This window comes from Mustela putorius, unplaced genomic scaffold (genome assembly GCF_011764305.1).
Source record: "Mustela putorius furo isolate JIRA1106 unplaced genomic scaffold, ASM1176430v1.1 tig00003942_pilon_pilon_pilon, whole genome shotgun sequence".
NCBI lineage: Eukaryota > Metazoa > Chordata > Mammalia > Carnivora > Mustelidae > Mustela > Mustela putorius.
The window spans coordinates 16,719,488-16,742,637 of record NW_025422087.1 but is presented as its reverse complement, the minus strand read 5'-3'; the positions used below and the strand labels follow the sequence as shown (position 1 = coordinate 16,742,637).

At 36.9% G+C, this 23,150-nt stretch overlaps 1 protein-coding gene across 5 annotated transcripts in view; it reads right to left on the bottom strand.

Annotated features, from left to right (window-relative positions):
* RABGAP1L (RAB GTPase activating protein 1 like) overlaps window positions 1-23,150 on the bottom strand; it is a 778,147-nt gene that overhangs the window by 249,349 nt on the left and 505,648 nt on the right. For all 5 annotated transcript variants that reach the window (XM_045069733.1, XM_013061129.2, XM_013061130.2 and 2 more), the window contains 2 exons: window positions 18,296-18,421; window positions 16,021-16,164 (listed from right to left, as the gene is read on the bottom strand). In XM_045069733.1, coding sequence (XP_044925668.1) covers window positions 16,021-16,164; window positions 18,296-18,421 — 270 coding nt within the window. The remainder of the gene's footprint in view (window positions 1-16,020; window positions 16,165-18,295; window positions 18,422-23,150) is intronic.

Genomic DNA, 23,150 nt, shown 5'->3' with positions numbered 1-23,150 from the left:
GCAATGACTCATTTACTTTGTCCCCAAGGATTTGCCTGTAAATTTCATATAAATGAAACAAAACAACATGTGGCCTTTTTTTCTGGCCTCTTTCACTTTACATAATGTTTTCACAGCTCATCCATTTATTATCATGTATTAGAACACCATTCCTATTTATGGCTAACTAATATTCTATTACATGAGTGTACCACATTTTGTTTATTTGTTCATCAGTTGTTTGACATTCCAGTTATTTCCACTTTCAGTATTATGAAAAATTCACATACAAGGATTTTTTGCTTTTGTTTTGTTTTGGTAAACCTATGATTTTAGTTCTCTTGGGTATGTACATAGGAAATGAATTGTTGGGTCATACAGCAACTCTATTTTTAACTTTTTGAGGAACTTCCAACTACTTTTCAAAGTGACTGTACTGGGGCGCCTGGGTGGCTCAGTGGGTTAAGCCTCTGCCTTCAGCTCAGGTCATGATCCCAAGGTCCTGGGATTGATTCCCGCATCGGGCTCTCTGCTAAGCTGCTAAGCGGGGAGCCTGCTTCCCACCCCGCCTCTCTCTGTCTGCCTCTGTGCCTACTTGTGATGGCTGTCTGTCAAATAAATAAAAATCTAAAAAAAAAAACAAAAAAAACAAAAAACAAAGTGACTGTACCATTTTACACCATTACCAGGAATTTGAGGGTTCTAATTTTTTCACATTTTCAGCAACATTAGTTTTGTCCCATCTTTTGCATTATATCTGTCCTAGTAAGGGTGCATCTTGTTAAAGATGGACCATGCTCATCATGTTAAACATTTTTTTCATGTGCTTATTGGCCATTTGTATATCTTCTATTCGGAGAAATACCTATTCAGATCCTTCGCTGACTTTTAAATTGGGTTATCTGTCTTTTTATTGCTGAGTTGTGAGGATTCCTTATATATTCTAGATACCAAAATACCAAACCCTTAACAGATATGTGATTTGCACAATCTTTTCCTCATTCTATAGGTTTTTTTCACTTTCTTGATAGTGTCCTTTGAAATACAAGTTTTTTCAGAAAAATACATTTTTCTGAAACCCAACTTACCTACTTATGTGTTGTTGCTTGTGCTTTGTCATATATAAGAAACCACTGTCTATTCAAAGGCCATGAATATTTATAGCTAGATATTCTACTAAGGATTTTATAGTTTTAGGTTTTATAGTTAGGCCTAAATCCATTTTGAGTTCTTACACATAGTATGAAGTAGGTCACAGTTTCGCTCTTTTATGTATTAACATCCAGTTATCCCAGCAACCTTGTTGGAAAGAATATTGTTTCCTTAATGAATTGTTTTGGCGCTCTTGTCAATGGCTCACAAATACGTATTTCTGAACTTTCACTTCCAATCCATTAATCTGTGTATCTATACCTATGCCACTGCCACACGATTTTGATTACTGTAGCTTTCTACAGGGAAACCTTGTTGTACTGTGCTTTGTCTTATTGCATTTTGCAGATATTGTATTTTTTACAATTTGAAGGTCTGTGGTGAACCTGTGTGGAGCAAGCCTATTGGTACCGTTTTTCCAACAGCATTTGCTCACTTTGTCTCTGTGTCACGTTTTGGTAATTCTCACAATATTTCAAGCTTTTGATATAGTATATTATTATATTTGTTATGGTGACCTGTGCTCAGTGATTATGACTTCCTGAAAGTTTAAATAAGGGTTAGCATTTCAGCAATAAAGCATTTTAAATTAAGGTATGAATTTTTTAGAAGACATACTGCTACTGCACACTTAACAGACTACAGTATTGTGTAAACATAACTTTCCTATGTACTGGGAGACCAAAAAAATTCATTTAATTCACCTTGTTGTGATATTTGGTTTATTGCAGTGGTCTGGAACTGAACCTATAATATCTCTGAGGTATGCCTCTGAGAATGGAAATTGTACCCCTCTCCCCGAAATTATTCTGAAAAAAGCTGTTTATGAACTACATTTTGAGAAATATTGACTTATGACTTCAAGTACACCTACACTTCTATGAAATCTCTTCTTTCATTTCTTTTCTTTTCTCTTTTCTTTTCTTCTTAAGATTTTATTTATTTATTTGACAGAGAGCACAACTAGGCAGAGCAGCAGGCAGAGGGGGAGGGAGAAGCAGACTCTCTGCTGAGCAGGGAGCAGGATGCAGGACTCGATCGCAGGAATCTGAAAGCAGGACTTGAGCCGAAGGCGGACCCTTACGAACTGAGCCACCCAGGCACCTCTCAAATGTCTTATTTCTATAATAACTATAAATACAACTTTTGCAGTATGGGCTTCTAAAATAAAAATATACTAGGGGCACCTGGGTGGCTCAGTGGGGGGGGCTAAAATAAAAATATACTAAATAAGAAAACCCTAGCCTTGCTATATTTAAAAATAAATAAATAAAATAAAAATATACTAATTAATTCATCACAGTTTAAAAACTCACCCACCACCTCCACATTTCCCCCAAGAAAAGAATAACATTTCATCTTGTTATTTAAATCAGAGGTCACAAACAATTAGCAACCTTTAGCTGACTTTAGTCTGATGATGCATTCTGTTTGGCCACACAGTATTTTTACAAATGTTATTTGAGTCTCTTTATATGAATCACATACTCTCCAATTCATATCAGTACCCACTATTCTGGATTATGTTATACCCAGCCTATTTCACTCATTTTTGCTCATTTGAGTTCATATCTGATCTAATCAAATCCTTAAAACAGTTTCATTAGGGAAAGTAGAAGAAGTTCTGGATCTTTTATTTTCTTGTAACCAATGCCCAATTTCTTCAAGGATTTTATCCAAATGCTAGATTAAATTCAATGATCTTTTCTTGAATTTAGGAAGATTTAACAGATGTTTGCTGATTAGCAGTAGTTCTATGATTTGAAAAATCAGGTAAAGGAGGATGAAACTTTGGTAGGTTCAAAATATTTTTATCAAATGTAGTAAAAACTCCATAGTTGAAGAGTGTCAATATACTGGGTAAAATATAATTCAGGCTTATTAGTAAATTTCAGATAAATCCAAATTTATCTTTACCCAAGAAAATAAAAAATTGGTTCATATTTCTTAGAGGAAAATATACAGATTAAAAAAAATGTTGGCTGGCACAATTTTAAAATGTCATTTTAGGGGCGCCTGGGTGGCTCAGTTGGTTAAGCATCTGCCTTCAACTCGGGTCATGATCCCAGGGTCCTGGGATTGAGCCCCACATTGGTCTTCCTGCTCAGTGGGGAGTCTGTTTCTCCCTCTGCTTCTTCTCCCTCCCCGGCTCATGCTCTCTCTTTCGCTCAGTCTCTCTCTCTAAAATAAATTTTAAAAATCTTTAAAATAAAATAAAATGTCATCTTAAAGGTGGAAATAAGGATAGCCTCAGAGAACCTACTGTGCAATAAGGAAATTTGGCCCTTCCCCTGAGTTAGCACTGGTACTTAAGACTACCATATAAGCTGGGGCTGTAGTTTCACCGTGACCTTCTCTTCTCTTTTTCCATACTCCTAAAAAGGGATTCATGCAGACTGCTTAAGGTCTCTACCATTCTCATACTCAGCCTAATACAGCTGGAGAATACTTTGCTGTCACTAGAATAGTATATGATGACAAAGATCCTAAAAATGGATGGAATTATTAAATGTTAAGAGTTAGGCAGAATCCAATTGTGCCATCAGATGAGCTGGACAACCTTTTTCCTCCTCTCTCATCCTCTTCCTGGGGCAGAACATATCCTTTCTTTTTCTTTTGGGGCCGAGCACATACTAACCTAGGATAATAGAAGTGGGTCTTTTATAATACAAACTTAGAAAAAAAAAAAAGGAAGAGATTTTTAAGAACATAGTTATGCCCACAGGTCACCATCTTGGTAGAGGGAAATGTCTGGTGATCTTATAGGTGATAGATCCCAAGGGCCAGTACTAGCTGTTTTCTTTCAGAGTCTTTTCAACCTGGTTGGATTGGAAACATTCTCTACGGTAACATCAGGTAAAGCTTAGTAATTGAATCCCAGGCCAAAACAGAAGAAGAGGAGAAAAGTCCACAGGGCATAGGAATAAAAGCAGAGGTGAAAGATGGAGTCTTAGGGAGATAACTCAAGAGAGAGGAAGCTTCACAGAGAGGTTCCCCGAGTCACCAGGAAACAGGTGGCTGGAAAAGAGTCAGGTGTTACCTTTGAGGACCAGGTGGGATAGAGACAGAATCAGAGAGAGGAACCCCACCTCTCCTGAATCCCTACCCAAGGTGAATTTTGTAACAGGTACCTTGAGCCTGCAAAGAAGACTTACTCCGCACATCCTTCAACACTCACTGGTATAACTGACCAGTGAACACAGAGACTTCTCTGCTCTTTCATACTGCACTGTATCATCATGCTCTTCTGGGATTAAGAAGGAGATTCTCACAAAACAAGCAGTATTTCTATGTGTTGTATAATCAGACATAAACAGAAAGCAACTACACTCATTTCTGAAAAAAAAAAAAAAGATCTGGGACAAGAACTGGACATTTCTAGATAGGTGCATACACAAAGTAATATCTATCTTCCAAAGGTGACCTGTTTCTCAGGGCCTGATAATTTTGTGTATTTCAAGGTTGACTCATGCTACCTGAATATGTTCAGCATGTTAGCTTCAACCCATAGTCACTGATTTTAAGCCACTTACTTCTCAAGCGAAAAGGTTACTTAGATAAAATGTGCTTTGATTCTATTTGATAAAAAAAGAGCATCTAGAGGATTTTATCAGTACTACTGGATATCTATCTTTCATCCTCTTAGAAGAGTCCTATATTAATATTAATAAGTGACTTGGAAAGAGAGATTCTAAATACTAAGATTGCACTAATTTGTCTCTGTATTAAGGAGTCTTGTTGACTCAATTCAAATAAACAAGAGAACTGATCAGAAGTAGATGTTATCTACCTCATTTGGGATGTTGGAGAACAACTAGTCTGCGATCACTAAATGCCATAAGTAAGAAACAACTACCTACCAGACTGTGAAATAGCCTATCCTGCAGTCCAGAAGGTCAATGAGCCAGGGGACTATGCAGGAAACTGTTCAAGTATGGAAAATTTCCTGGCATTATTCCTCAGCAAAAAGAGCATAAAGGGCTATATTACTAGGACATGGACAAGAAGCAAAATGTCAAATGGACCTCTAAAAAATCAGAGCTTCCAAAAACCCTGGTAAGACCATCCAAAAACCAAAAGACCAGGAAGTCCCATTATGCTTCTTTTAAACCAAGGCAGTCAGCAATTCTAGTACTGATGGCTGGATACTGTTTGTCTCGATATAATTAACAGGCCCTGGGTAAATATGAAAAAGGTCAAACCACTGTTTAGTTAAACATGCCAAACAAGGGATACTGATGGTAAAGTACTTGAAAAGGAAGACAGAAAAATACCAGGGTCATCAGAAGAAGCATTTCATGTTGAAATTCTAATAGACCTGAGAAGGACCACCTGGGATTTATGAGGTCAACAGAGTCTTGGACCCAGAGACCCCCTAGTGATATTGAGAATTGGTAAGACTCCAAACTTTAAATGAAAGTAGATAATGGGGATTTCTTAAAAGAGGCAAAGACCACGGTCCATTTGCATTAAAGATGGGCAAGAATAATAAGACTATCTGCCTGGAGTGCCTGGGTGGCTCAGTTGATTAAAGTATCCAACTCTTGATTTTGGCTCAGGTCATGATCTCAGGGTCCTGGGATCAAACCCTATGTTGGGCTCTGTGCTTAGCATGGAGGCTGCCTGTCCTTGTCCCTCTGCTCTTCCTCCACACCCCCTACCTCAAATAAATAAAACTGTTAAAAGAAAAAAGTGAAGCCTGAGAGTTTGTCAGCAAAAATTGGGTATTAATAAAACTGGATGATGAAGGGAAGGAACTACTCTCCAAGGTCCCACTTCCGGCTGTTACCATATGACAGACTTTCTTTCTGTATTGTACAATCTAAATAACTTATAAATTGGAGGACTGTTACTAATGATTGCAATGGATGTATTTAAACAATTATGTTAGAAGATGCTTTCATAATACCATAAGTGTGTAAACCTGGTGATTCACAGACCTGTACCCCTGGGGATAAAAATATATGTTTATAAAAAATAAAAAATTATATTAAAAAAAAAAAAGAATAAAAAAAAAAAAAGAAGATGCTTTCACAATCCAATTTCCAGACAATGGGAAGCATTAAAATACTTATAAAGATTTGCAAATAATCATTAAAATAATATAGATCAAAACTACACACTGCTTTTATTCAAAACCCTACTGAAAAATCTGTACATGAAAATTATTTGGAACACTGTTACCCCTTCAACCATAATTTTCAGACCATAATTTTTAAGATTATACCTTGTATTAAAACTGTGTGACTCCCCATTTTAATTAAATAAATATCTATGGACTGGGTATTTTTGAGATTTTTTCTGAGAATTTTATTTAATACATTTTATATTTATCAAATGCTATATTTCAAAGCAGTCAATACTAAGAATTTTGGTGCATGGGGTATATGCACACTAGAAATGTTCTGTTGTGCTGTTTTTTGAGAATGGCTTCTCAGAAAATGAGCCTCTTGTTGAGCGGGCTATCAGTCATACGACTTACTTAAGGTTACCCTTTCCTCAGCATATTAAATAAGACATGGACAACTAGCCTAAAGTGGCGCATACCTAAGATCTAGGACTATACAAGCTATCTTAAAATGGGAGCAGGACTAGTGAATTTTAGCTAAATTCTAAATTCTAGAATTTTAGCTAAAAATTATAAGGAGATTTTTAAGAACCGCTGATCCTAGAGTTGAACAATCATGGCAAAACTTTCTGAGATACCATAGACTCCACAAAGAAGTAAGGAGGGAGAGAAGGGAGCACATTCAATTCATACAGAGCAATAAAGAGTAAGAGAGGTGAGCGCTGGAGTTTCTGTGGCACCTGTCCTTCCTGAGGTCTACTTGTTCATCTTCTCTTGGATTCACTTTATACTTATAACAATCCCCCACTGTACTTGGGCTACTATGTCTGGGTTTCTGTTTCTTAAAATATCTTAATTAAAACAGAAGGAATTTCCCAATATATTATTTTTTTTCTCTTAAAACTCAAGAGCAAAGTCATTTTCAGCCAATAGGATTTCACAGAAACATGCAAATGAAGATGATAAAAGTAAACTTGCCCATTAACAGATATTCCTTGTATGTTCACAAGTTGACTATAAGGTGTATATATAGTAGTGCACAAAAGAGATATGCCTTCTCTTTTCAGAAATTTATAATCTAGTGAGAGAAATAGGCATTTGAAAAGTAATACACAGTAAATAAATAAAAAACCACTAACTACAGGGTGCTATCACAGAAGTCCAAAAGTTTAGACTACTTAAGAATGACTGATCAGGAAAAACTTCATTTAACATTTAACTACATTTAACTAAAACTACATTTAGCCCTAGGCCTGAAGAATTTAGCCAGAAGGGAAAGAATATGCACACATTTTCAACCTGAAAAGACCCTAATGTTCCAGAAACTAAAAGGCCAGTGATGAAGTACAGTAAGAGAAAGACTGACCCAAGGGTACCGCTGGAGAGGAAGGAAGGGGAAGATTATGGGCAAAGTGAAACAATGTGAGTTTTATTAGAGGGAAACCACCCAAGGATTTTCAGCAGAGGAATGACTTGACCTGATCTCTGGATGCTATGGAGAAAAATGGGATAAGAGAGGGTCAAGTGGAAAGAATAGTGAGGAGATAACTGAACAGTATGTGTGACAATGGCTTGTAGGTGGAAGATAGCTTTCTAAACCTATTTTAAGTAGTGGACTTCATAAACCAGTGAGCACAAGATTTTTCAAATATGATCAATCATAAGTTTCTCAGAGGTACACATATATGCAATAAAAAACACAGAAACATTCAATTCTGTATAATGGTTCATGTGAGGAAGGCAAAGGAGGGGGGTAGTCCCTGGGAGAGGGAGTTAATAATATACAAACTAATCTTGTTCATATTATTTTGTTTCTTTTTTTTTTTAAAAGATTTTATTTGTGTATTTGACAGAGATCACAAGTAGGCAGAGAGAGAGAGGAGAAAGCAGGCTCCCCGCTGAGCAGAGAGCCCAATGCGGGGCTCGATACCCGGACCCTGAGATCATGACCTGAGCCGAAGACAGAGGCTCAACCCACTGAGCCACGCAGGTGCCCCAATATTATTTTGTTTCTTAACCAGGGAGATAGATATATAAGCATTCATTGTATGCCTTAATGCCTTTAAAAATGTTTCAAATATTAAATCAGAAAAATAACAGAATATGTTTAGTTATTTTATTTAATCCATGCTACACAGTTTACCTATAATGAGCTTTCTGCAAGAAAAAAATACTATAAAGTAACTTTAGTTATTCCAATTCATGATAAACTGAAAGAATTTTATTGGAAAAAAAAAACTGTTATCCTATAACTTTAAGTCAGTGATATATGTTCTGAGTATGAGAACACATAATTAGATGCTGTGGGTTATTAAACAGGTTTGAGATATATAAAATCTTTGTGAGTCCCCAAAGTAATGTGGGTTTGATTCTACTAAAACAAAATACCACTCCTATTTTTAACAGTAAACTTGTACCTTTATTTTACACATTTTTTTTTTTTTAATTTGACAGACAGAGATCACAAGTAGGCAGAGAGGCAGGTAGGCAGAGAGACGGGGAGGCGGGGAGGCAGGCTCCCTGCTATGTACCTTTATTTTAAAGGACTAGGTTTGACATGCTTATTCCTCCACTAGTCATTTTTCATAATTATTCCACCCTCCATAATTTCCTAAAGATTGACCTTCAATGTTCCCAAGGGTACCAGAATCTGCTTCTAGAACCAACACTGCAGAGAAATTGTAATCCAAGCATTTCCAGAATAAAGCATGCAAGAGTAACCTGCCCCAGTCACTCCTCAACATCATTGGTCCCCAAGATGCTCCCTGAAGGGACACCTGGGTGGCTCAGTTGGCTAAGATGCTCCCTGAAGCGTAGAAGCTGCATAATCAGCCACCTTCCCTTTCAGCACTACGTTAAACAAAAATATAATCAATAAACCCCCAGATGATCCATTAGCACATCCTGTCCTCTCTACTTTTAAAATCTGTCTAGAAATCAACCACTTCTCACCATGTTCACCACCACTAACTTGGTCTAAGCAACCCAGGTTATGCCTCATAACTGGTCCTCAACTTTTCCCTTTGACTCAATAGTGCAACCTGAGTGGTAAGAATAAAATATATATCAGAGATTATCACTCCTATACTTAAAAAACTGTTCTGCTGTTTCCCATCTCGGTCCAGTAAAACCTAAAATTATCTATAATGGTCAAAAGTCCCAATTAAGACCTGTTGCATTTCTCTTCCTTCATCTTTTCCCATAGCACTTAACACTTCTGAGCGATCATATATTCTACTTAGGCATTTGTTATTGTCTGTGTCTTCCACAAGGATAAAAAAATGTAATGAAGAGTCGAGTTTTGCCTCCTTTTCTTTACTGTTACATCCCCAAACCTGAATGGTGTCAAGCATTTAGAAGTAGTTCAATAAATGTTTGCTGAATAAATGAATGAGCGTGAATATTCCTTTAAAATCATGGGGTGCCTGGATGGCTCAGTCGGTTAGACATCTGCCTTCGGCTCAGGTCATGATCCTTGGGTCCTGGGATTGAGTCCTGCACTGGGCTCTCTGCTCAGCGGAGAGCCTACTTCACCCTCTCCCTCTGCCTGCTTCTCTGCCTACTTGTGATCGCTCTCTCTCTTTTCGTCAAATAAATAAATAAAATCTTAAAAAAATAAAATAAAATCACAGGAAGCACAGACCATGGTTCTGCCATTTAAATGTGAGGGTTCGACTTCTGTAATGTCAAAACTAATGCAACGCAAGAAAGAGCTGCAAGACAACTGGTGTGAGAAACCCTTATAGGTGAGAAAAAAGTTAAAATCCAGAAACAAGATTTGAGAGAGTGTTTTTTTTCCTAGTCCTGAAGATTTCTATTGATAAGTAAAACTTTAAAATAATCTTAACCATATTTATTGGTTGGTCAAAGCTTTTTCCCCTACTCTTATAGCCAAATATTACTCTTAAAGTTTTTATAAAATTTATGTTTATGTACCCTATGCTCATTCTAATACATTTTAAATTCAACAAATTACTTGATAAAGACCTCAGCTAATGCTAGTATGGTAATCATATTGCACTATAGAAATGAATCCGATTGGGGTGCCTGGGTGGCTCAGTGGGTTTAGCCTCTGCTTTCGGCTCAGGTCATGATCTCAGGGTCCTGGGTTCGAGCCCCGCATCAGGTTCTCTGCTCGGCAGGGAGCCTGCTTCCCCCCTCTATGCCTGCCTCTCTACCTGCTTGTGATCTCTGTCAAATAAATACAATCTTTAAAAAAAAAAAAAAGGAATCAGATCAACACATTGCATACCTCAAACTTACACAATTTTATGTGTCAGCTGTATTACAATAAAAAAACTCAAATATTACTGTTTGAGGGAGAAAATGGGGGCAAGGGATAAGAATATTATGTAATGAATCTACAGCTTCAGAAAACTGTTTTGAAAGGGGGTACATACTTGGTGGTATTTAATTAAATATTGGAGTACTGCACTGTCATTTTTTTCATCATCCTAAGAAAAAAGGAGAGACAAGAAATATATTCTAATTTGAAGGGTCAATGATTTCCTTATATTCCACGAAATATCAAGTTACTATATAAAGCTGAATATAATTTGATACTCTAAAAATTGAACTATTGGGGAAGAGCGAACTTCAAACATCATCTGTCAGTTATCTTGTCAAGACTAAAAGAAATACTATTTTTTTTCTATGTCTTCTGAAAGAAAGCAGAAAAAAAAACCTTCGAGGACTACTTGAGTCATTAGTCAACTAATAGAATTAGAAATAAAATAAAATTATAAAATAGAATTAAACTTCCATTAAGGTCAATGGCTAAAATTTTGGTTTTAGCAAAAAAGCATCTTAACTAGAGGGAAACAAAGGTGGTTAGAAAGATAAGAAAGAATCAACAGCTAGTTAGCCTACTCTCTTAAGAACCTCTGGTGTCATCTAGCTAACTGAAAAAACTGAGAAGCAATAAAAGAGCTATATAGATGGACAGAGCAGAACGGAGGGTTATATTACTAACTGGGTATTTACTATGCAGTAGGCACAGTGCTCAGCACTTCATATTCTCATTCAATCCTTAAAATAAACCTGGGAGATAGGTTTTGTTAGCATCATTTTACAGAGAAACAAACTGAGACATACACAGGTAATGTAACATAACAAAGTGATGCAGGAAGGGTTAAATAAAAAAAACCAAATATCTTAACTCCAATGTTAAACTGTCTCTATGTCACTCCTTCTGTCACCAAATACACTGCTGGACTTTTCCCACCAGGTGAATTTCTCTCATACAAGCACAGAAGTGAGTCAGCTCTTAAATCCAGCTCTTAGTTCTCATTTGGATGCAACTTCAGAGATCAAGTCAATGAGTTTTCAACTAAATGAGTGTCATTTTGTTCCATATTCATGAACTTTAATCTGATCTAGGATCTGCCCTCTAAAAAACAAAACAAAACACAGTAAAATAAAAACCTGCCTTTGAGCACAAGGAAGACTTCCACCGAATAAAAACAACTCAAAAGGTAATGCTCAAAATACTTTGAAAAAGCTACTTGAGGGCATCTACTAAATCCTAGTGTATACATGCCCTAACCCAGCAATTCCACTCCTAGATGTGTACCCACAGAAGTACATTCATATGCTTACCAACAGGCAAGTTCAAGAATGTGCGTAGCAACACTACTTGCAATTACACTCATCTGGAACAACCCAAATGCCCATCAACAATACAATGGAAGAATGGATATATTACAATATATTCATACAGTGGAACAAATGAACCAAACCTGGATGCAACTATTATATGGATGAATGTCCACACATAATGATAAATGAAACCTTGATGAGAAGAGTTCATACTGTATTATTCCACCTAAAGCTAAAGTTTGAAATTTGGTTAAAAGAAAAAAAAAAACTATCAAAACTCATAATCCTACGGTGCCAGAAGTTGGGACAGTGATTACTCTTCAGAGAGGTAGTGACCACAGGGGCAGTAAAGGGAAGGAGGGCTCCTGAGATTCATGTAGTGTTTGGCTTTTTTAAAAAATCTGGGTGCTTGTTACATTAGTTATGTTCACTTTACGAAAAACGTAAAAAATCACGTTTTACACTAATTGTTGCACATTTTCTTTTAATCTGTTACACTTCCACAAAGAGTTCTTTAAAAAAGACAATGTTCTATTCTTAGAGAATTAACAGCACAATATTTACAATGTGTTAATACTTCTAGCCTTTTTCTTATCTCTCCCGATAGAAGCAGACAATAAAATATAGAAGGTTTTGTTCTTTTAAAAAAAATAGTATTAATTTCAATTATTGCCTACACGATAATTTATGGAAAGTTCCATTTATCTCAGCATAATAAGATGTTTTTTTCAAACTCTAGTTTAAAATCCTGCTGTTGGGCATTTCTCCAAAGAAGACATCCAAATGGCCAACAGACACATGAAAGAATGTTCAACATCGCTTGGCATCAGGGAAATACAAATTAAAACTACGATGAGGTATCACCTCACACTGGTCAGAATGGTTAAAATGAACAAGTCAGGAAATGGTAGTCCTTGGTAAGGATGGAAAGGGGAACACTCCTACGCTGTTGGTGGGAATGCAAGTTAGTGCAGCCACTCTGGAAAACAGTATGCAGCCTCAAAAATTTTAAAATAGAGCTACTCTAGGGCCCAGCAATCGCATTATTGGGTTTTTACCCCAAAGATACAAATGTAGTGATCCAAAGGGGCATGTGCACCTGAATGTTCATAGCAGCAATGTCCACAACAGCCAAACTATGGAAAGAACCTAGATGTTCATCGACAGGTAAATGGATAAAGATGTGGTATATATACATTAATTCATAATGATGAAGATTTGAATCATTTTCCTTAAAAAAAGGAGAACATGACAAAAACAAATACATATAGATGATTCTATTTAAGACTATGTTATCATTTCTTTCAGAATATTTTACCACATATGAAAGACGAGTTTTGATATAAATATTTTATTAACTACAAGAAGGAAAGGGGCAAAGAGAAAACACAGACAGGCAGGAAATAAAAGTTTATCTAAAAATTTCCTTTGCAAAATAATCCTCTGACAAAGATGAGTTAGTGGAAAGAATGAATATCCTGATACTGTTCCAATAAAGTTTATTTTGAACTGGTAAGTGATATTATTATTTATTTCCGTGGTTACCATGATCCTGTGATTACAAATTACTCCATGTTTTGGAAATCTATGCAACTTCCTTAAACAGCTACAGAGTACAGATTTAAGGGAAGGGAAAGTAGTATCTATGATCTCTTGTTAATTTTAACAAGCATTAAGATCTTTCAAATATTATAATTAAATCACAGCTAGCAAGTGATAATGCTTATAAATTTTCTTTTCCCTACTGTAAATGTTGCTAATTTTCTTAGCAACTGACATCAGAAATTCAAATATTGTTAAAATAAAATTTACTGAGAAATTGTGAATCTGGGTTCCAGAAGACCCACAGACAATACTCCAATGTCAGGTATGGAATCACTCACATAGAGATGATTTTAGAAAGGCATCACTCCAGTGAACTAGAGGATAGTGTTACTATTGCCATAAATGACCAAGAAATCCAGTTTTACTGGTGTGATTTCTACAATGAACATTATAAAACTAACCTAGTATAAAATTAGATAATCTCTTTCAGCAAAAAATTTGAAGTAATATTAACTTTTGTAAGCTCCTATTATATATAAAACTGTTAAAATGTCATACTCTCACTTTCCTATTTTTTTAAATACCATGAAATACTAAACTCAGCTCAGTATGAAATGAATAGGACCTACAAACATTTATTTATCAAAAATAAATTTTAGTATTACTTTAAGATCACAGAAGTCAAAGACATAAATTTGGTTTTTACTTTTGAACAGCACTGCACTAAATTTGAGGAGTCAGAAAAGTTTGCCAAATGCCCAAATTTGTGTATACAGAGATCACACCATTTTGACTTTGAGTGAGGTTCTAATTCCTAATTTTGCCTTCTTCCTTTAGGTTAAATTTAGATAGGCATTTTAGAAACTAATTTGTAAGTAAGACAAATAGGAGAGTCCATGTGTTATTAATCAAGTTTGCCTGCTGTTACATATTCAGAATTGGGGAACTTACTCTGTGACCTTCAGCAAGTCGCTGAGCCTTTCTTTATTAAAATGTCACAAATGGGGACGCCTGGGTGGCCCAGATGGTGAAGGGTCTGACTCTCGATTTCAGCTCAGGTCATAATCTCAGGGTGGTGAGATCCAGCCCTGCCTCGGGCTCTGTGCTCAGCGGGGAGTCTGATGGAGATTCTCATCCCCTGCCCCTCCTCTCTCTCTCTTTCTCTCTCTCTGGCTCTCAGATAAAATAAACAAATCTTTTTTTAAAAAATATGTTACAAATGTTTAAAGATCTTACACCTTTACAAAATGCTCTGCAACTTTCAAGGATTGTGTGGCTCCCAGCTAGAACCTCTGACGAGCAGAGCCCAGCGATGTGTGCACAGGAAACACTTCTGCCGTGGTAGCCTGAGAAATCCTAGCCATGCTTTGCACAGCTTAGGCATTTTTATCTCTTTTAATCGTTTTTTATAATTTGATTAATACAATTGGAGTGGTTAAGAAAGGAAACCGTGTATAACAAGTTATGCACTAATACAAAACCGTTTAGATTATGTTAGGCTTATACTTTTGATTGCTCTAGCTTTCTAATTTAAGACAGCTATAATTTATATACATTTATATCCCAAATAAAAAAAATTCTCATCTAGCAATCACTGCTAAGACTGTTAAACATTTTGACTGGCAGGATACAAGGTATGCTTGTGTAATGCTGCTTATTTCTGTAAAAGAGTAAAGTGAATAAACGCAGCCACCTCAGGAACTAAAAACAATACATGAAATAAATCATATACCTAAGGAATTTGCAAACTAGTTTTTTTTTAAAAGACTTTATTTATTTACTTGACAGTCAGAGATCACAAGTAGGCAGAGAGGCAGGCAGAGAGACAGGAGGAAGCAGGCTCCCTGCTGAGCAGAGAGCCCCGATGGGGGGCTCAATCCCAGGACCTGAGATCATGACCTGAGCCGAAGGCAGAGGCCTTAACCCCAAGAGCCACCCAGGTGCCCCTGCAAACTAGTTTTTTAAATATTCTGTGAAAATATATGGTAGAGAAGCGTTAGTGTATCACTTCACAATTATCTGGTAGGAGTCTCAAACATCATATACATTAGAAACATCTTATGAATTGAAGATTAAATTACTGTATAATTAGAAAACAAACTTAGTGGTTACCAGAGGGGAGGTGGGTGGAGGTTAAATAGGTGATGGGGATTAAGCAGTACACCTGTTATGATGAGTGCTGGGTGATATATGGAGTTGTTGAATCACACTCTATTGTACACTTGAAACTAACATAACAGTGTATGTTAACTATACTGGTGAAAAGAAAGAAAAGAAAAGATAAAATAAAATATAGATTACTATATAATTTCATTTATATTCACTCTTGGAAGTATAACTACATTACTATTAAAAACACCTGATTTTGAATTCATTTATATAATTTTAAAGGTCCTTTATATTAGTAATACATTATTATACAGGTAAAGGCTTATTATGAATTTTAATTACAGAAATTTAATTACCTACCTTACTTCGCAGGAATTTTATATGACTTAACATATTCATTTCTCACAAATAATAATTAAAATAGTCTTTACTAAAAAATTAAATAGAACTTCCTGGTCAATATTTATGGCTTAATTTATAGGAAAAAATAAAATGAAGATGATTATGACCACTTTAAATAAAAACTATTTTCACTTTTGGCTTAGGTATGAGAGATGCAGTCACTCTACCTCACAGAGCAGTAAGTCGATGATGTGGAAGACCATGCAGAGTGGGAACTTGGCTGTAAAAAGAGTGAGGAACCACTGGGAGGCATACATATGAACTTCCAGGTTCAGAACACAAAAATGGTGATGCAGGTCCGGTAACTGCTCCTAAAAAATCAAAGTGGAAAACTGAGAAGCTTTATTTCCTACCACAACTGTAATTTATAACTAGATTTCTATGACCACTCTAGATTTTTCGCAAAATTCATTCAATTTTATGTAACTACATGGAAGTGATAATAGGAGATGAGCCTGGGACTAGGATGATTGAGGAAAATAGAGGCAGACTTGTCATGGACAGATAACAAAGATGACCTCTTGCTCACTTGACTGTTCTTGTTTCTTAGTAAATGCTCACTTTGACAGAATACCTATGGTCTAACGAACGTCATCCCTACAGAGTCAAGTCCAGCACCTGATCAAATGGGTTGCCTAACTACTTAGGAAAGAAATAGATCTACTCTTTGGAGACCACTTAATATCAACATCATCCGGGATCTGTGATATCACTTGAGTATCTTTTTGGGGTATTGAGACAAACCCCAAACATAACCAGACTTCAAAATAACCTATCATTAAAAACTGACAAGCTACAGAAATTGTGCAAGGGTATAATGCATGATATAGGGTGTCTCCTAAAAATGCCTTTATGCTACCCTAACGCTTTTTTCTCCTCAATTTACATAAGTAAATGCTTGTCAAAAGCATGAAAGGAAAGCTCAGAATATTAGCATAGCTGTTCCTATAACTGAAAAGCAAAGACATGTAAAAGCCCACATTAGTTTTGTTTTCATAAATGGATCATAAAAACAAACAAACAAAACTCCCTACTTCCTACACAAAATGCTTTCAGAAAAATACCCAAAAGTACCCATCAGGTACTTTAAGTGGGATGTCCTAAGGTCATCCAGTCAAAGAATGCTAACACATGCTAAAATGTGTTTAGGTTTCTTCACAGTACCATGAACTTGCTATTCATTTATCAGGTACATTTATTTGACTCTCAAAGCTCTTAAGAATACTGAGCTTCGAAAAAATGTAAACTTCTGAAAATAAAAGGTAAGAAAGTGAATAATCCCAAATATTTACTTAGAAGAATTAAATCTCAAAAAGAGCCTATTGCTTTTATTGTCCACAGTTGCCCAGAATCTTCTACACAATCTTTCTTCTCCCGATGAAAGCACATGTGTCATTGTGCTTACAGTTCTCTTAACATCTTTCCCCTATTTCATTTCTTCTTAAAGGTCTTCTACCTTCCAACATTCTCTTCTCCCAGTAAAGTTGTCTTTAATCTCATTGCTAATCCTGTGTCTTCCCTTCCCTAATCCTGAGTCTTTTAGTCTCTTATTGACTTCATGCCCTCTTTATACACCTATGGATCTCCTGACAGGTCAGGCCAATGGGCTCCTTCCAGTATCTCTAGTGCTGTGTCCCATTACCTTCCTCCTTAATCACTTTACTTTTCTCCAATATGGAATCAATCCATTCATGTATTTATTTCACATTTCTCTTGGGTTCTCAATACCTCAGACAGAGAAAGCCATATAAGCATGTGACACAGACCCATTATAAATTTAAGATTTTCAACTTCAGGTGGAATTTCAAAGCTACTCAGGAATTCCTTCTATTAGCACTAGTCAATATCATCTTGCCCTTGCTCACAATCTTTTTTTATTATGTAATATTTTACATATATAAAATAATATGTTCTTCATACATATAAATTTATACAGACATATTGTGAAACAGTAACAAACATTGTTTGAGATCATGAAATTATAGGAGAAAAAATTTTAAATATGTCCCTATATTAACATTTATGTGTTTTTTATTCTTTTTCAATTCTTTTCTGTCCCTTTTAAGAATTCTCTACATGTGGACCTAAATATAGTACTAGGGCTAATTAAGGGAGGGAAAGTTCTTAAGTATTTCCATTTCTATTCTGTAAATATCTTCATTTCTTTACAAATATACTCAGGAATCTTTTCATTGACTTAACTCACTATATTCACACTTCAAAGTATATTAAAGTTGAATATTTACAATGGAAGACTATTTTAAAAATGATCAAATGGTTAAATAAATATTAACACCAACATAGATACTGGTCAGAAACCAAATATACTGAGAATTTTTCTGTAGAATTCCACTAAACTTTCATGAATTATTATTGTTCATCAATTTTATTACTTTTTCTGTAATTCAATCCCTGAGTGATAAAAGCCTAATTTTTATTTACCTGTATTAGTCTCTCCAACTGATAGAACTTGCAATGAAGATCTTCAAAGTTGTTTTTGTAGAGATCTCGTAAGCCATAGTCATACATGATTTTCACCAAAACACAGAACGCCTGCTCTTCTGGCATCTACAGGAAAACAGATCACATAGAACATGGCTGAGTGGCATTTGGCCAGAATGGCAGAAAAGTTCTTCCTGTTAACAGTCCTCTGTATTAACGGCTAAAGGCCTTAGTGAATGAACCTATTCAGAGCCAGCCTTCAGCAGCAAAATAGATAAAATTTGTGTTCAAACCTTCCAGTTTCCTCACTTGAACTTCGTTCTTTTGTGATTTCAATCATCTTATTATTCACTCATTCAGCCATCTTAAAAACAGGTAATAGAGTCACATGATTCAAAAATCAATACAATGCAAAAGTATGCAAAGGTAAAGTCTTACTCCACTCAATCATTTTGCATGTATCCTGCTAATGTTTCTTTACGCAAATAAAAGAATCACACTTATTTTATTTTTTCTCTTTCCTACATAAAAGATAACATTCTTTTCTTTTTAAAGTTTTTAAAATTTATTTGACAGAGAGAGACATCACAGGAGGCAGAGAGGCAGGCAGAGGGGGAGGAGGCAGCAGGCTCTTGCTGAGCAGAGATCCAATGAGGGGCTTGATCCCAGCACCCTGAGATCAGGACCTGAGCTGAAGGCAGAGGCCCAACCCACTGAGCCACCCAAACACCCCAAAAGACAACATTCTATGTACATTACAAGGCATATTGCTTTTCCCCCCTCAATAATACCCACAAAAGAGGGATTTGTGGGTCAAAGGATAAATGTAATTTTTATTTTGATAGTGAGATGCTGTCTTCCCATAGTCTTCTTGATGTTGTTATTTTCTTTTTACATAAAAAGTTTTCAGGAAAGATTTTTATGAACTTTTATCATTAAGAGTTAAATGATAAAATCTAATATACCCTTTCCAGAGGCATTTTTATCTGAACAGATAATGAAATCTGAAATCCAAGGAAAAAATCTCTAAATTGTGTTATCAATGAACTGAAGGAATTTAGACAAGATATATATCTAATATTCTAGAAAATACATCAAGCAAACAGAAAAAGATTTTATCCTTAATGCAGTGTCCTAAGATAAAAATAAAACTGTTATGTAAACATTTACTTTTTTTTTTAAATAAAGACTTTATTTAAGAGAGAGAGAGTATACACACCATCGGTAGGGAGGAACAGAGGGAGAGGGAGAAGCAGGCTTCTTCCTCCTGATGAGGGAGCAGGAGGCTGGCTGAGGACAAAGCAAAAGCTGGCGCCTTGCACCCCCTCTTCACCTGCTCCCCTCCATATGTGTAGCATTCCTCAGGCACCCTTGACTGCCATAAAACGATAAATAGTTAACTTGCAGGGATCGCAATCCTGCAGAACAGGAATCTCCCTTGCTCTACTCCCTGAGCAGGAAACCCAATACAGAACTTCAGCAGGATCCCAGGACCCTGAGATCAGGACCTGAGCTGAAGGCAGATGCTTAACTAACTGAGCCACCCGGGTGCCCCTGTAAACATTTACTATCAATGTCATTTCTCTGAAAGTCTGACCTTGGCTGATTATGGTATCTGCCACCTTTGTTAGATTAAATTCTCTGTCTGAACACTTAATTCAAGTAGAGGTCTATTTTATAACCCCCTTCTCTCCTTATTCCCTTTCCCTTTATTTGTTTTCTAATTAGGGGCCAAGTTAGTAAAGTTTGTCTGTAAGGGCCTTTTCAGCCAGAGCGGCCTCACCCCAGTTGAATCAGCCATTTTCTTGTTTATGTAGTAAAACTTAAATTGATCCTGGCCCCCTCCCCCTGGAACTTACTTAAAAACAAGTCCAGGAAACCCAGGTAACAAAGCCCAAATACAAGGGTGGGTCAGGTCAGGTGGATAATAGCCCCAATGCAGGGATGAGTCTGGTCATGTGGAGACATCCAATGAGTAAAGCACGCATAGTGTCCCCTGGCTACCTAGGAGTGTGGGCCCCACCTTTTGGGCACCTTTTGGGTGCCAATTCTAACCAAGGTGATAGGCTAGTTCAAAAAGCTACTATGGGCTGAATTGTAATTAATTGGCCATCTGCGTGTGGCCAGGCCCAACCACATGGCCTTTGCTCTATAAGTTAGTCTGTAAGGCAGGGAGGGGTCATCGCCCTTTCTGTAAGGCGCATCCCTGACCAGTCGGTTTGACGGTTGGTTTGATTCTTGATGCTTGGCTTGAAATAAAGCTTTGCTTGACCTCCACTTTGTATCACTCTCGCTCCTTTGACCATGGACCCGTTATTGGGGGACTCAACATGTCAAACTGAGCTAGAAACGTAACTAGGTTTAGAAATGTAACTTAGGTTACACTTAGAAATGTAACATTTATTTAAATTCCTACACAAATTGGCCACTTCTATATTCTACTTATAAACCATGAAATACATAAATTAAATAAAACCTCCTAAAGTTAAGTAAGTACACTTTGCTGTTGTCATTTTGATTCTATAAACATTTGCTTTTTTTAAATCCTGTTTTATCTGTGAGGTGTTTGGGGCTTTGACCCCAGCTGTTCAAGTCAGCAAATATTTTTCAGCTTGTACTAATTTATTCACAATACAAGTACTCTGTATTCTTTCCCTCTTTAACAATCCTGTCATTGAAGCTTCAAGAGACATTAACTTGCACATGCACGGTCTACTCCTCCTCCTGATGAGGGAGCACTGAGGCTGGCTGAAGACAAAGCAAAAGCTGGCCCCTTGCACCCCCTCTCCATCCGCTCCCCCTCAGTCCTGTGTAGCATCCCTCAGGCAGCCCTGACTGCCATGAACAATAAGCAAATAGTTAGATTGCAGGGATCACAATCCTGCAAGACAGGAGTCTCCCTTGGTTTACAAATGTCCTAAATCTCACTAACAAAGACGATTGATAGCAGGATTGTGACACCCCACCAAAAAGTCTCCCAACTATCTTAATGTTAATGGCTGGTCTAAAGACAACATTGATCAAACCGCAAGGGCAAGGCCTCCAGTAGCTCTCTTGAGCATATGAAAACTCCATTGAACCCTTCCTTCCCCTCACCTTCCCCCAACCGCAGGGTACTTCACCTGCCATCCCTCACAAGCCAGGGCAGCTGCATCTCCACCTGCCCAGGGGTCCTGTCCCCGTGCTTTAATAAACCACCTTTTTGCACCAGAGACGTCTTAAGAATTCTTTCTTAGCCGTCGGCTCCGAACCTCACCCCACCGAACCTGACTTAGGTTCTGGGACTTCATCACTCCTACTGCCAAGGACTAAGCCTCCCCTTCTCCCTCCCAGAGCTCTACTAAAATGGTCACACAAAACTGCTCATGTAGGGTAACTGCAGCCAGCCCTAGAGAAACTAATTGTGTTACAGTCTCCCTCTTTCTAAGTTCTATTGAAACATTTATCATTTGGTAGACTACAGAGGGGATAAACCTTTAGTGCTTTGCATGAATAAAACCATTAAAGCAAACAAAAGGTTTAAATGCCTTTTGGTATTCACACATGCAGTCATTGAACAGGAGAGACGGCATGCACTGTGCTGGGCCCTGGGGATACAGAAGTAACCATGTGGCATCTTCTCAAAGGACTAGTATATAGGCAACTCTCCATGACTTTGATAGGAACACAAAAATCCTGGGATAGGGGAGGTAGGTAGGATGTGTAGATGAAGAGTTAGACATCACTATAAGCTAGAGCGCAAGTAGAGGCACTGGGTGAATTAGTCAGGAAAATGAACATAAATGGCTGCTTTGCTTTTAGGTATGGAGCTTCAATTCTCCCTTCCTCCCTCCATCTCTCTATCTCCACCCTTTTTCACTCTCTCTTCTCCACTCCCTGTTTCTCTCTCACACAGAAACAATATATTTAATATATGTTCTTCAAAAACAAAAGAATTTTTAAGTTTGAATTTTATTCCCCCAAATAAAATGAACAATCCCAGTCTATAAGCTTTATTTATTTATTTTTTCAATCTACATTTGGGAGGGGGTGAGAAGTCTTAGAGCTATTATCCTTCATGTGTAGCTTTAGGCAACATAATTTCTAAATAATGATCACAACAGATAATAGACCCATGACCTCACATACTTAGAATTTTTGTGTGTAGTTAGGAACTGTTAAGGTTTCTCTTAGCAACTTTCAAGTATACAATATTGTCAACTACAGTCACCAAACTGTTACATATCCAGAACTTATTAATTTTATACTTACAAGTTGGTACTATTTCACTCACTCACTTCCCCCACCTCGTGTGGCAACCACCAATTGATTCTCTTTTATGACTTCTTGTTTATATTCCACATATAACTGATAACATACGGTATTTGTCTTTCTCTGTCTGACTTATTTCACTTAGCATAAAACCCCTGAGGTTCATCATGTTGTCACAAATGACAGGACTTCCATTTTTATAACTGAATAATATTCCATTAAATGTAGAAAACATTATCTGTACCCATTCACTTGTTGATGGACATTTAGGTTGTCTTGTCTATTGTAAATAACGTTGCTATGAACGTGGGGGTACTAATATTGTCTCAAGATTGTAATTTCATTCTCTTGGATATATACTCAGAAGTAGAATTGCTGGATCACATGGTAGTCTATTTTTTTTTTTAAGATTTTATTTATTTATTTGACAGAGGTCACAAGTAGTCAGAGAGGCAGACAGAGAGAGAGAGGGAAGCAGGCTCCCTGCTGAGCAGAGAGCCCAATGTGGGGCTCGAGATCATGACCTGAGCCAAAGGCAGAGGCTTAACCCACTGAGCCACCCAGGCGCCCCCATGGTAGTCTATTTTTAATTTTTTGAAGAACT